The sequence below is a fragment of the Ahaetulla prasina genome, chromosome 10, assembly GCF_028640845.1.
Source record: "Ahaetulla prasina isolate Xishuangbanna chromosome 10, ASM2864084v1, whole genome shotgun sequence".
Classification (NCBI taxonomy): domain Eukaryota; kingdom Metazoa; phylum Chordata; class Lepidosauria; order Squamata; family Colubridae; genus Ahaetulla; species Ahaetulla prasina.
The window spans coordinates 2,034,655-2,049,055 of record NC_080548.1 but is presented as its reverse complement, the minus strand read 5'-3'; the positions used below and the strand labels follow the sequence as shown (position 1 = coordinate 2,049,055).

General features: G+C 49.3%; 1 protein-coding gene across 2 annotated transcripts; it reads left to right on the top strand.

Moving 5' to 3' along the window:
• Positions 1-1,036: 1,036 nt before the first annotated feature.
• TXLNA (taxilin alpha) lies at positions 1,037-13,122 on the top strand. 2 transcript variants are annotated; one of them, XM_058195885.1, is made up of 11 exons: positions 1,037-1,260; positions 3,281-3,537; positions 3,726-4,043; positions 4,525-4,616; positions 5,586-5,756; positions 6,819-7,013; positions 8,411-8,530; positions 9,467-9,541; positions 10,074-10,166; positions 11,004-11,099; positions 12,241-13,121. In XM_058195885.1, the coding sequence occupies exons 2-11, from the start codon at positions 3,315-3,317 to the stop codon at positions 12,568-12,570; spliced, it is 1,713 nt and encodes a 570-aa protein (XP_058051868.1). In that variant the 5' UTR covers positions 1,037-1,260; positions 3,281-3,314; the 3' UTR covers positions 12,571-13,121. The 2 variants fall into 2 exon arrangements, with proteins under 2 accessions (XP_058051868.1, XP_058051870.1); XM_058195887.1 differs by lacking the exon at positions 1,037-1,260 and adding an exon at positions 1,616-1,785 and having other exon boundaries at positions 12,241-13,122.
• Positions 13,123-14,401: the final 1,279 nt, after the last annotated feature.

Below are 14,401 nucleotides of genomic sequence, written 5' to 3'. Positions count from 1 at the left end.
GTCTCGTAAGTACCCGGGTCCTAAGCCATGGCTCTGCTGGGGGTGGCACCCGGTGCAGAAGTCTTGGTGAAGGCTCCTTCCTAGTCAGGGGGCGGCACCTGCTACCCTGTCCATTTTTCCACAAAAATCATATCTCAGGGGCTGCCCCAAAGAAGAGGGAGTCAAACTATTCTCCAAAGCACTCGAGGTCAGGACAAGAAGCAATGGGTGGAAACTGATCAAGGAGAGAAGCAATTTAGAACTAAGGAGAAATTTCCTGACAGTCAGAACAATTAACCAGTGGAACAACTTGCCTCCAGAAGTTGTGAATGCTCCAACACTGGAGGTTTTTAAGAAAATGTTGGATAACCATCTGACTGAGATGGTGTAGGGTTTCCTGCCTGGGCAGGGGGTTGGACTAGAAGGCCTCCAAAGTCCCTTCCAACTCTGTTGTTGTTGTTGTTATTATTATTATTATTATTATTATTAAATTGGTTTCTATGGCAACCCATCTCAGAAACGCAACTCTGGAGGACTAACAACATATTAAACCAATAAGAAACGTTATTTCTTAACGTTAAAAGCCGATGAACCTAAGAGGGCATTAAACAGAATCCTCTCCGCGGGTGTATATGTAACCTTTTGTTTTTTTGAAATGACCCATACAAAAGTATCCTAAATCAGGGGTCTCCAACCTTGTCAACTTTAAGACTTGTGGATTTCAACTCCCAGAATCCCTCAGCCAGTAAAGGAATTCTGGGAGTTGAAGTCCACAAGTCTTAAAGGGACCAAGGTTGGAGACCCCTGTTCCAAATGCCTGAAGTCTCCTCACGTCTAACCTCCCAGCAAGAAACCTGCTTCCCCCCACCCCACCGAGGGATGCTGGGAATTGTGGTTTCGGGCCACCCGCTTCCTTCGCCGAGAGTTGAAATCCAATCCAGATTCCCGCCTCGGGTGGCGCTTTTCCTTCCGACGTTTCCCAGCATGCCTTTCTCGGTCCCTCCCGCTGATTGGCCGCTGACCGTAGCGGCGCAGGCGCAGTGCGAGTCTGGGCTGGCGCTGCTTCCTCGCAACCCTGCGGAGCGTTGAGGAGCCGCTCAGCGGAGGGAGGCTGGAACGAGACCCCGGCAGCCACGAAGCAGCGGGGAGAAGGAGGCCCAGCAGCCGCGCCAGGACAGCGGAGGCCCGGAGCGGCTGGTCCTCTGGTTCGCCGAGTCGCTTCGAACGCGTCATACCTCTCGGGCGTGACGTCACGGCGGCAGGGAGTGACGTGATAATACGGTGGGGAGAAGCCTGCGGAACTTCCCGCGGGAGGAGGAGGAGGGGAGGCGAAAGCGGAGGGGGGAGGGCGGGAGGAGGGCGTGGCCTGGCCGAGGGCTGCAGCCGGAGGAGGGGAGGAAGCCCCCCACCCCCGCCGAGCCCCACCTAGCGCAGCCCCCCCCCACCCTCCGCCCCCCCGCCCGATAGAGCCGGTCCTGGCTGTGTGGGAGGGAGGGGGGGGGCTGAGGACTTTGTGGTGGGGGGGAAATAAAAGGAGCGTTAAAGGACTATTTCAGGAGGGGGAAAAAAGAGGGCGGGGGGCGCGTGCCAGGGGCTGGGGGGGGAAAGAGGTTGGGCTCCCCTTGGAATGGGCGAGAAGGCGGATCCAGAAAGGCCTCCCTGGGGAGGGGGAGGGGATTTGCCTCCAAGTACTTGGAATACTCTCACGGGCTCTTCCTGGGATCTGTCCCTTGTGGGGCTTGTGCAGAAGTGAGCCCGCCTTCACTTTTTGATCCTTGTAAAGCGACCAAGAGGATCCCTGAATGTGTGAGTCTCCAAAGCGCTGACAGGGACCAGTGACACGCTCATTTGGGCAGGAGCGGTGCAACCTTTGCCCTGGGGACCAGCCCTCCTGGGGTCCTCCTTTGTGGCCCAAGGAATCCTGTTCTTTAAATCCCTGGCAGAGAAATAGAGTCATGAAATGCAAGAACCTTAACAACAATAGTAAATGGGGTATTAAAAAAGAATCCCCCCAATTCAAGGAAAAGATGCAGATATTCTGATGCTGTCTGAGTGCATGTCGTGTCTTTACTCTGTGATAGTCTTCTGCCAAAATAAGTGCAGCTCCCAGTTTCAAGAACTCAGCAGGTCTGAGGTCATACTACTTATTTATTTATTTATTTAATTTATTTATTATTTAGATTTTTATACCACCCTTCTCCCGAAGGACTCAGGGCGGTGTACAGCCAGATTTAAAACAATACAATATACAAATTAAAACAACAGTAAAAATAACATATTCTATAAGTGGCCGAAAATTTAAAACCGTCAAATTTGACCCATAAATAAAATACCCCAGTTAAAATTATTAAAATTCAGAAAATTTAAACAATTAAGCCAGTCCCGCTTGGATAAACAAGTGCGTTTTCAATTCACGGCGAAAGGTCCGAAGGTCAGGTAATTGATGCAAACCAGGGGGAAGTTCGTTCCAGAGGGTAGGTGCTCCAACAGAGAAGGCCCTTCCCCTGGGGGCCGCCAGCCCACATTGCTTGGCAGACGGCACCCTGAGAAGACCCTCTCTATGGGAGCGTACGGGTCGGTGGGAGGCATGTGGTAACAGCAGGCGGTTCCGTAAGTACCTGGGCCCTAAGCCATGGAGCGCTTTAAAGGTGGTAACCAGAACCTTGAAGTGCAGCCGAAAGACCACAGGTAGCCAGTGCAGACTGCGCAGGAACGGTGTTACACGGGAGCAACGTGTGGCTCCTTCAATCACCCGCACAGCTGCATTCTGGACTAACTGAAGCCTCCGAGTGCACTTCAGGGGTAGCCCCATGTAGAGAGCATTGCAATAATTCAGACGGGAAGTGACAAGAGCGTGAGTGACCGTGCATAAGGCATCCCGGTCAAGAAAGGCAAACCAGGCGGACCTGGAAAAAAGCTCTCCTGGAGACGGCCGCTAAATGGTCTTCAAACGACAGCCGTCCATCCAGGAGAACGCCCAAGTTGCGCACCCTTTCTGTTGGGGCCAATGACTCGCCCCCAACAGTCAGCTACTTCCTAGGCAACCGGTCGATCAATCACTGATATTCTGTAATGTGTGACAGCACGTTGTACACCGCCCTGAGTCCTTCGGGAGAAGGGCGGTATAAAAACCTAAATAAATAAATAAATAAATAAGCAGTAGGTACTAATTCATGGAGAGCAAACAATTGTTAAAATTGCCACTTGTTCGCTATAACATTAATGTTCCTTCGGCTATTCCAGTTCTTATTTAGTCTTTATTTGCATGTGTGCTGTTGCCTGTTGTTTTTGTTTTACATAGATACTGCCAAAAGTGGCTTTGAAAGTGAGGTACAATGAAGAACCAAGATGGTGAAAGCAAAACGTCTCTTCTACCCCCCAGCCCTTCCCAAATAAGGGATGCTCTGGGGCCAGAAGATAGTGACTTAGCCGAGGCTCCTGGAGGGATTGCAGGAAGTGGAGATTGTCGCCACCAACTTGGCCTCTCCGGCTTGAAACACTTTGCTGATGACAGGCTTGAAATGCCAGTGAACGAGGAGCAGAGGAAGAAAGAAGAAGGTTTGTTTCCCTGAGAGTCACTAGTTTTATTTCTCTTTAAATGTAGAATTTGGGGCGCCACCATCATTTGAGAGATGATTTTTACCCTATCCTTAACTAATACCCTCAACAGCTGTGTTTTGATTTTCGTTTTCTTCTTTGGACCTCTCTCTTCCTTAATGTTGAATGGTGCTTTCTACTGTCTGCAGCACATCTGGCAGAGGAGGCTCTGCCTTGCCAGCCAGTCCCTGATGTTTCTGAAGAGCTGAGCAGACAGCTGGAGGATATTCTGAGCACTTATTGCAGGGACTCCAACCAGGAAGGGCCTGGAGAGGACAATGGCCAGAATGAGTCTGTGGAGCTGGATGAACCAGAGAAGTGCCGAAGTGACTCCCCCCGGAACGGGGACCAGGAACAGAGCTGCCCTGAGATAAATGGCGAGAAGGAGAGTCCCAGGGGAATCGGTGATGAGAGTGGAGAGCGTGACCACAAACGAGTCCAGGAGAAAAAGAAGCCCAGAGGGCTTGGTAGGAAGTTCTCTGCTGACAGGCCTGCATTCCCTTTGTTCTTCCAAAAAGCAGGCAATGAGGAGGCCCGGGGAAGGGATGTGTGCACAGAGAGGCTACCCTTTCACACACACCCAGCCCCAGTTGCTAAATCATCCCGGCTCTCCGTATCCTTAAGGAAACTTCCAGGGAGAGCATTAGCAGTTTAAATGTGAATCTTGGATGGGGCAACCTGTGTTAAATCATTTGGGGTGATTTTTGGCATTCCACAAGTCACCTACCTCTTGAGGTGGTTGTGTAACTAAAATATACGGAGGTTCCCAGCTACCTTAGCTTGAGCGATTATAGCAGCCTGTAGCTGGAATATGTCTCGTTTGATTTCCCACATTCTAGAGGCTTTTTAGTTTCTAAGTCGGTGCTGTTTCCAACTCTGTAATGCTGCCCTGCCACCCTGCCTTTGTGCTTGCTCTGAATGAGACTTTGCTTTGTCCTTTGTTTCCAGGCAAGGAGATCACCCTTCTGATGCAGACCCTCAACACCCTCAGTACATCTGAGGAGAAGCTGGCAGCCCTCTGCAAGAAATACGCGGAATTGGTCAGTGCCTTGTGAGGCTGGAGAGGCAACTGAGCGGGCTGGAGAATTTTCTCCGCTGTCACGTATGCAGGGAAATGGGATGCCCCCAAGGGGAGTTGCATGCCTTCACACCATCTTCACTTGGGCAGCTGCACGAGAGAAAAGAATCTAGAACACAGTTCTAGAACACAGATCCGCGTTTTGTGTTAGCATCCTTGTTCAGAAAAACCTAGCAATGAGTGATGATTAAAAAAGGCTGATTAATTTAACACAACATGTCTGCATTTATGCATATTCAAGGGGAATGTAGACTGAAGATAACTAGTATCTAGATAATTATATCTCAGTAAAAGGGGCTATCTCCATTCTGATACATTGGCTGATATCAGCCGCCCTCCTTGCCCAGTAGGCTTGCTGAATTGCTGAACAATCAGAGGTTGTTTGGTTGGCAAAGGCAGAGCAAATCAAAGAGACACATCAGCATCAGGAAAGGGAGGCCTCTGTCAGAACCTTTCTCCACAACTGTAAAGCCTGTTTTTCCATCTTGAAAACTTTTAAGAAGCCAGGGGAATTCTGGGAGTTGGTCCACACATCTTAAACTTGCTGGGCTAGAGAAAGACTGTTGTAGAACATACGTGGTGAACTTTACAAACGTGAGGTCAACCAGGGAAGTCAGGTTAGCATGAGAAACCCACCCCCCACTCTGACTCCTTCCCTTGGATCTTGTTGCCATAGAATAAGGGAGCAAGCGAAGGAGTAACAATGTCCTGCTTTAAAGGCTCTGCTATTCCTGCCTACCTCAATAGAGTTCAATATAAGGTGTCTCCTTTACCTGTCTGGCTTACCTCAAAGGGCTGACAATTTTGTTGCTGAAGTGCTGGCTTTTTTGGCATCGCCTTATGTTCTCATTTTTCGTGGAGAGTCTTCAGTCATTTCTGCTACATGATATATTCATTCCTTATTTTTCTTCCTTCCCTTCTGTCCCATCAGCTGGAGGAGCACCGAAACTCTCAGAAGCAGATGAAAATCCTGCAGAAGAAGCAGACTCAGTTGGTGCAAGAGAAGGACCATCTCCGAAGTGAGCACAACAAGGCCGTTTTGGCTCGCACCAAACTGGAAAGCCTCTGCCGGGAGCTACAAAGACATAACCGCACTCTCAAGGTACCCAAGGCGGCCTGATGCCAGCTGAGAAAATGGTCATAGCCTAACTTAACTTCTCCCCCCCCAACACCACCAATACTCCCCCACCCTCAGAGCCTAAGGTGGCAGCTCCTTCCAGGAATTTCCCAGGCACCTTCTGGCCCTTTGGGGGGAAGGGATCTCTTCCTCTGGCTCAACACTCTTGTTCAAGGAGGAGGAGGAAGAGGAAGAGGCTTTCTTCCTCCTCCCTGAACAGAGTGTTGAGCCAGAGGAAAAGAGCCATTGGGCCTGGGAGCCAGAGGGGCTGATGACAGATAGTCCTTAATTGATGACCAGTCTTTAGCGACCATTCAAAGTTACGATGGGCCCCTAAAAAGGGACTTGCGACCCAAAGTTCTGTTCCCCGCCAGTCACATGACCATGTTTCGGTTGGTTGTCAAAGCCCGCGCTTACAGCCGTTTGCGGCATCCTGCAGTCACCTGCCTGCAATCACACGATGTTTTTTCCAGAAACAAAAAGAGGCATTTACTTCCGGTTTGTGGCAAAATCTCACCCCGTTGTGAACAAAGGGTTTTCATAACAGCCGCTGTAGTAAAGGTCATAACATCAGGCGTGGCCGCATGATGACCCACTTTACAACCATCCTGACTTAAGACTGAAATCGCAGCCTCAGATCTGTTTGTGAGTCGAGGACTATCTGTATATTTTTGTCCTTCACCTCAAGTACAACCAGGGTTACAGTATCATGAATAAGACAAGTGGATATTTTTCAAAATACAATAAGATAAAAATCCTCTCCCCATATAATGGAAAGAATAGCCCACAATCACAAGGGAGAAAGGCCTAGAGCCAAAGGTATCCAGCCCACGGGAGGCCCCTTCATGACACCAACAGGCCATGAGGGAGAAAGAGGTAAAGAATCTGACTTGGATTCGGGAGGGAGGAAGGGCTGGTTTCTGAATGGCTGATTGCAGCTTGTCATTCTTGAAGCCCGGCAGCACCTCCCGCGGGGTTTGTGAGCCGGACTTCTTTGCCTTGCTGGAGTTGTTCTGCTCTGTGAGGCTCTTCAACTTGCCTCCACAGGAGGAGGGGGTCCAGCGAGCTCGCGAGGAGGAAGAGAAGAGGAAGGAGGTAACTTCTCACTTCCAGGTGATGCTCAATGACATCCAGCTGCAGATGGAACAGCACAACGAACGCAACTCCAAACTGCGCCAGGAGAACATGGAGCTGGCCGAAAGGCTGAAGAAGCTCATAGAGCAATATGAACTGCGAGAGGAGGTGAGCAGGAGCAGCAGGGAGGGAGAAGCTATGGGGTGGCACCCATCCCCCCAGCCCCCCGGCCTGCTCTTCAGATGTACCCCCAGCTCCTTCTCCTCTCTCAGAGAAGCCCTTTCCTGCAAGATTTGGTTGGCTTCTTGGTCACTCGACAGCTCTTCTGGGCTCTAGAAATGAGAGTTTGTAGGTAGTCCTTGACTTATGGCCATAATGCAGGTTACCCATTATGGTCTCAAATGGTGATGGTGTCAAGGTTCCAGAAAAACCTCTTCTGCATAAAAAAAACTCAGAAGCCATTGTTTTCCAGAGTTCTTTACTAGCATGAGGAAACTGGCACACGATGAGTGAAATTCCAAAACTGAACTTCCGGATTCTTTTCCCAGTTATACAACCCCCAAGAGTCCCACCCCCCTGACCCCTTTGATGGTCACATGGTCCCACGTTCTCCCAGTTCCTTCGAATATCTTCTTGCCACTCTTCCTGAAGATGTGAACACCATCCGACCTTGACCGCTTGAAGAATGTTACCATACCCCTCAGCCCCCCTCAGGGGAAAAATGTGGCAGCGTCTGGAACCCTACAGTCTAATATGGTTTCCAGGCCTGACAGATGGTTGTTAAGTGAGATCACCTCACTTAACAACTTCCCCATCCCTGCTCTCCCTGATGCAGTCATTAAGTGTAGCATGGGTGCCTCTCGTGGGGGAGGCCGTCCCACGTCCCCTGAGACACCCGTTGCTCCACTTCCCACCCCTCGGGGTCCCTCCACTTCTTGGGCCTGCTTCCCACCCCACTGGGCCCCACACCCTCCCCCTCACTTACCCTTTGAAGATCTCAGGAGGTCAGGGGAGGGGAAGTCAGGCCCCTCCGTTGCTGGGCCACATGGCACAATTCTGGAAGCGGTCGCCATTTTCCAAAGGGCCTCATTGAATTGTGGCTGCTCCAAAAACGGCGGCTGCTTCAGGGATCCTGCTGCGGAGCCCAGCAGTAGAGCAGCTTGCTTTGCTAATGTGAGCTGTGCGGCCTTCTGCTGCAGCGATGCTGGGGCTGCAGGTTCTGTTATGGAGCTACCATGCCATGCTGGACGAAGGCAGGGGCCGGCCTCCCCCATATTGCTGCCATTCGCACAGGAGGCCTGTGTCACCAGGGACTGAGCTTAGCTTGACAGAAGCTTTACCCTTCCTTAGTTGGTTGCCCCCTTCAGGAAAACATGTGTATCCAAATGCACCATTTCATGGCCAGGAAATATCTCAGCCTTTTCTCTCACAGGTCTGAATGCGTGTTGGGACAAGCGAGGCTTCCTTTGGGGAAGGATCTTTGCCTTCGGATCAGGCTTGGGAGTTTGGCACTGAGCCCAGCTGTGGCTGCCATCGACTGACGCCTGTTGTGTTTCTCTTGGCAGCACATCGACAAGGTCTTCAAACACAAGGACCTGCAGCAGCAGTTGGTGGACGCCAAACTCCAGCAGGCTCAGGAGATGTTGAAAGAGGCGGAGGAGAGGCACCAACGGGAAAAGGACTTTGTGAGGCTTTGCATGGTTTAATAAACAGAAATCTGGGGGCGGCCACGTTGCCCTCCTCAAGCAGGCTTGGAAAGTATTAGGAGGGAGCAGATTCTGGGTCAGCTTAAGAGAAGGAGGAAGGATCTGGAGCTGCCCTGGAAGAGGCCGGGGCTGAAAATCCCAGGAGATTCTGGTGGAGTTGTCAGGAGTTCTAATAACCAGTTACGGTAGTCCTTGACTTACAACTGCTTGTTTAGTGACTGTTCATCACTACCATGGCATTGAAAAATGTGACTTACGACCTGTTCTCTTACTAACGATAGTTGTGGTATCACCATGGTCATGTAATCAGAATTCAGGTGCTTGGCAACTGGCATCCATTTATGACGGCGACAGTGTCCCGGGGTCACGTGATCACTCTTTGCAACCTTCCCAGCTGGCTTCCAACAAGCGAAGTCAGTGGCCAAAATCCAGATTGTTTAACAATCTTGTGATTCCCTGCAAAACTGCAATGCTTTGCTTAACTACTGTGGCAAAAAAGTCATAAAATCGGATACAACTCATTTAATCCTTAACTGCCTTGTTTAGTAACGGAAATTCTGATCCCAGTTGGGGTCCTAAGCTGAGGACTGCCTGTCTGCAGCCGCAGTGTTCAAAGAGATCTCCTTATTGGTGGCAGCATATCTTGTCCTCATCAGACCCATTTATCAGTGAAGCACAGAGATCCGGGTTTGGAAAGAACTTTCTAGAGGGAGCAGATGCCAGTCTTTTGCCTTCATCCTTGGATCCATTCCATTCGGGAGGAGAGGCTGAATAGCAGCTGAGGAGGGGGGCGGGGGAGCAGAGGCAGGCCTTCTAAGGAAGGAGATTCCCTGCCAGTCAGCGAGACTTCCTTTTTTCCCCTCCAGGGGTGGCACTGACTCTCCTTCTTGTTCTCCTCTTCCTTCTCTCCTGCAGCTGCTGAAAGAGGCTGTGGAGTCCCAGAGAATGTGTGAGTTGATGAAGCAACAGGAGGCGCATCTTAAGCAGCAGGTGGGGTGGCAGGGGGCATCTTTGCTCTGGTTCACTTGGTTTAGCCCAGCAATCTCCAACTTTTAAGACCTGTGGACACGGCTGGCTGGGAATTCTGGGAGTTGAAGTTCACAGGTCTTCTAAGGTTGGAGATCCCTGTTTTAGCCTAAGGGATGCTTGTCACTTCCCAGAAAGGGAGCTTGGAACTTACTTTGGAGTAGCTGTCTTTCCCAAACCCAGTACGGGATGGAACTGGGTCATCTGTGGCAGAAACCCAAATGGTGGCTTTTAGGTAGTGGTGCAGGATCAAAACAGGAGCTTTACTTGGTTGCCAGCGTCTGCCATCTTGACTTTTTGGACACCGTCTGAACCCATAGACACCCCGGGATGGGACTTGGCTGCAGCCACTGCTCTCGGGGATTGGAGAAGAGGAATTTGTCCTCCTGCCAGCATGTGGTGCCATCCTAGTTTCTTTTCTCCCACCTGACTCTATAGAACAGCTGCAAACCTGAATGTTCCAAGCAATCATTCCTCTCTGCTTTCTCCGATTCAGCTGGCTCTTTACACAGAGAAGTTTGAAGAGTTTCAAAACACCCTTTCCAAAAGCAGCGAAGTGTTCACCACGTTCAAGCAAGAAATGGAGAAGGTATACAGGGGATCAAGGCTATTGGGGGCAGGAGCGGGGTGGGGTGCGGGGAGTCTCTGATTGACCGGTGCCAGTTCGTGTAGGTGAAGACGTTAAAATCTTAGAAATGTTTTGCAGATTCTTATCTTTCCTAAGATATCTCCATCCCATTTATTTAGTCATATCCCACCTTTATTATTTTTACAAATAAGACAGCAAACATATCCAACACACCCCCTTCCTATTTTCCCCACCACAAACAACCCTGTGAGCTGGGTTGGGCTGAGAGAGAGAGACTGGCTCAAAGCCACCCAGCTGGCTTGCACGGCTAAGCCGGGACTAGAACTCACCATCTCCTGCTTTCTAGCCATTATTGCACATTGCTTCTCTCTAAATACCTTCTCACCTTGAATATATTTGCAGCATTATCAGTGTCAGAAAAATTTAAATTCTTTTGACAATTTGTTATTGTGCTTGGAGCTGCTTTTGATAAATACTTAGGAGTATTCGCTTCCTCCTCCTTTCTAAGAAAAGTGCTTTTTTCCCCCATAAAACAAGTTTGTAGCACTGCCACTGTTTTTGTACCTATCGGGACTCAGGGAAATATTTTAATTTCTTGTTTGTTTCCATACTTTCATACAAGGCTATCTTTCTTGTAAAGAAATCAGTGGTTTTATCCATACTCAACTGCCTTTGTTTGCAAGAGCAAGAACCACATCACTCAATCTGGTCTTCAATATTCCGTAATCCCAGTTCTTGGCTTGCTGAAGATTGACAGGACAGGCTCAGCTCACAGTCTTGGAAAAGTAGGAGGCGTTTTGTAACTGCTCTTTCCTTGTTTCTGTTGCCACTGCGTAGATGACCAAGAAGATCAAGAAGCTGGAGAAAGAAACAACGATGTACAGATCCCGGTGGGAAAGCAGCAACAAAGCCCTTCTAGAAATGGCGGAAGAGGTAAGGTGGCCTTCTCCTCTGGGGAGACCGAGGCTTTCACATTGGGGGGTGGAACGTAGCTAAACAGGGCAGCCTTCCTAAATAGAGTGTTGTGGTCCATCAGCAGCCTACAGAGCTGGCAACAGAGTTGGACAGCGATGAAGCTGAGGTGAGGCCAGGGCCATCGGGGAGTGAGGCGCAGACTCCATTGCCTCCAGAGACTGATAATAGTGAGGCAGAGGAACAGGAGGAGCCTGTTCCTAATGCACGCTTGAGAAGAGCTGCCAGAAGGCAAGAGCAGCTCAAGCAGACAGGACAACTCGGGAGTAGGGCCAAGAGATTATTGGCTCCTCTCATAAGGCTTAAAACAGACCAGTACCGGCATTTCAGCTTTGCCGGAAAACAACGATGTAGCTGCGTCTTCTGTGCCGTCTTCTGCTTCGTATACATCTTTGTTTTTGTGGCTTCTGGATGTTTGCCAGGAAGGGCCTTTGGCAGTTTGCCTAATTGGACTAAGGTTTGTTAGATAACTGAGGCATTTGTGTTGGGAGGCGTTTGTTTTACTTTTGAGTTGAACGACGCTGGGGTTGAAGTAATTCCCAGCTGTTCAAATAGTTTGTTTTTCCACATACTAAGTTTATTACTACCTACTTGGGCCTGGGTCACAACATAGAGATTTAAGCCATCTATTTCTCACAAAAGACTTACAAACAATAAAAATAAAGATAAATCTAGAAACAATTACAAGTTTTTAAAGTTACCTAAGATCTGAGATCAAGTGGATGGATGGTGCAGGGCTGAGGACTTATCCTGCCAACCATCTACAGCAAGGAGTGCCCCCATCGGCACTCCAACTGATGGGGGAACTCCTTGCAAAGGCAAGTTTCACGGTCCCTCTGGAAGGCTGGGCGGGGGAGCAGATCTCATTTCTGAGGGTAGGATGTTCTTCAGGCCAGGGGCCCCAGTGCAAAAGGGTCTTCTCCTCCACAGCTCCAACCAAAATTCCTTGACAGATGGAGTCTGCTGAAGTGAGTGGGCTGGGCTAATCCCATTGGGGTGAGACAATCCATTGGCTTGTCTTCTGAACTTCCTTCCGATAACTGTCTTTAGATGTTTCCTTCTAAAAACTGACTCTGAAATTGATGCTGCTGTTCCTATGCAGAAAACCCTCCGGGACAAAGAACTGGAAGGGCTGCAAGTGAAAATCCAGCGCCTTGAGAAGCTGTGCCGGGCCCTGCAAACCGAACGCAATGACCTGAATAAAAAGGTCCAGGATCTGTGTGCCTTTGCGTCTCTGACCACAGGGGCGGAGGTCAAGGATCAGCCCCACGGCATCCCGGAGGAGCTGGCCCTGCAGGCCCCCCAGGCAGGAGAGGGCTTTGGTCTGGCCCAGGCAATGGGCCACGCAGGGCCCCCTGAGCAGCCTGGGGCAGTGAGCACAGGCCTGGCTCCCAGGCAGCCAGCAGAGGAAGCTGCTAACTCTGCTCCGTAAAGGGGAAGGAAATGCAGGCAGTTGCCACTTTCTCCAGGTGGATCCGTTCCTCTTTCGAGGCCCCAGGCTCGGATGAAAACTGTTTCGGGGCTTTCAGGTTAAAGCTTTTGACAATACTGAATGCTTTTTTGGCTTTTAAAATAATCTCTCTGTATTATCCAACACGATGTACAGCAGCAACATCCACCTTTTCTATATAGATCTATAAATGAAATTGACTCTGTTCTCCGCGTGGTGCTGTGTGAACATCTAGGCGTGTGGCAAATCCAGCCATGTTCCTTTTAAAAGGTGGGAAGCTAATTTTGACCTCCTCCCACTGCAACATCTGGCTGTTGTAGCTCTCAGTGAGTGCCATACTAATGCAGATGCAAAGCAAAAATCCCAGTGGGACTTTGAGGGTTGATTTTTTTCCCCCTGAAATTTTCTCTCTTTTTTTTTTTTTAATTACCAGATCTGCCCTTTAAAGCCAGTGCTGGAGACTCAGGAGTTTGATAATGTGGTAGATGATTCTTTTTAGTCTGTAGTTTGCAGGGCGGGGTGGGTGGGGGTGGGGAATAAAGCTGATGTGTTAGTGTGACATGGGGAGAGAGACCAAGGTGCCCCCTTCGTGGGTGTGGGTGGAGGAGGAGGAGGAGGAGGAGGAGGAGGCGTCATCTCCAGGACTTTGCTACTTCCAGAATTGATGTCTCAATAGCCTTATGACTTCACAGTTGCCTCTATAATTATATATGTGCATGCACATAAACACACAGACACAAGCAAGTGTATGTATGTACTAAAGATTTAATCCAAAGGTTTTGCTTCCTTAACTGTTTTGCACATGCTAAGCATTCCTGCCTGTGTTTGTGCCTGGTGAATTTTGGGTGGCAAAGTTAATTCTCCTGTGTGTAACTTTCAAGGAGACGAAGCTTAACCTCTCAGTCCAGACCACATAGGCCATGGGCCCAGGAACTAAAACAACCTTGGTCCAACTCTTTGGCTGCCTGAGGTATGTCCTAATAGCACTTTTGATGGATCGTTTGTCTACAGAATCATGTGGTGAGGAGGTGTCCTCGGAGGTTTTTTGGTAATTTTGTTCATTTGGACCCTTCTTCACTTATAGCCAATTCATCATTTTAATTTGTGCCACTTTTGGTCTTAAGAGCAATCATAAATCTTTTAGATAGATGCTAAATCGGGGCCATTTTAAGTATTAATATAAAATTCTTCTATTGCTAGTAGTTTCCTTTTCACTTTGGGAGAGAGATTTGGGAGGGGTACTCACAGTTGAGTGCAAGGCCCGTCTGCCTGACGTGCCCAGTTCCTCCCCCCTCGATAGAAGTTCCTCGGGAAAAATAGACCAGAGTTTTAGGAAATGAGAATTACTACTACAGTTTGTACAATGTAACCCCTGCCCCAAGTGGGAGATTGGGGCCCCTGTTTTCTGTGGGGTTCAGTTGCTGCTGAAATTTTCCTCCACTCAGTCAGCTGGCAAGAAGAGAATGAACTGTTGTAAATGGGCCCCACAGATTGTAAGCTGGGAAGATCATCTTTGTCCATATTTTTCTCTTGTCTTCTGCAGTGTCAAGAAAATCTTCCAATTTTTAATGCTGTTGTACAATAGACTTTCTGTTGTATGTATCTTTGTACCCAATAGAAATGCAACATGTACCTGTTGTTTGTCTTCTTTTTTTGTCACCCATTTTGATCCTGTGAGACTTCGATACACAGTAGTTGTTTCTACCTCTTCTTCTGAGCCCTGCTAAACTGCCTTGGGGTGTATGTGTTGCTTCTGGGAAAGAGGAGCCCAAGTGGCGGGAAGCTGTTCATGCCCAGCAGGTTCAGCCAAGGC

Excerpts from the sequence above, each read along its gene's own strand:
- TXLNA (XM_058195887.1), top strand. The coding sequence starts at position 3,315 with ATGAAGAACCAAGATGGTGAAAGCAAAACGTCTCTTCTACCCCCCAGC. Across the intron at positions 3,538-3,725 it reads GCAGAGGAAGAAAGAAGAAG|CACATCTGGCAGAGGAGGCT; the intron begins GTTTGTTTCCCT and ends TACTGTCTGCAG. Across the intron at positions 10,167-11,003 it reads TCAAGCAAGAAATGGAGAAG|ATGACCAAGAAGATCAAGAA; the intron begins GTATACAGGGGA and ends GCCACTGCGTAG.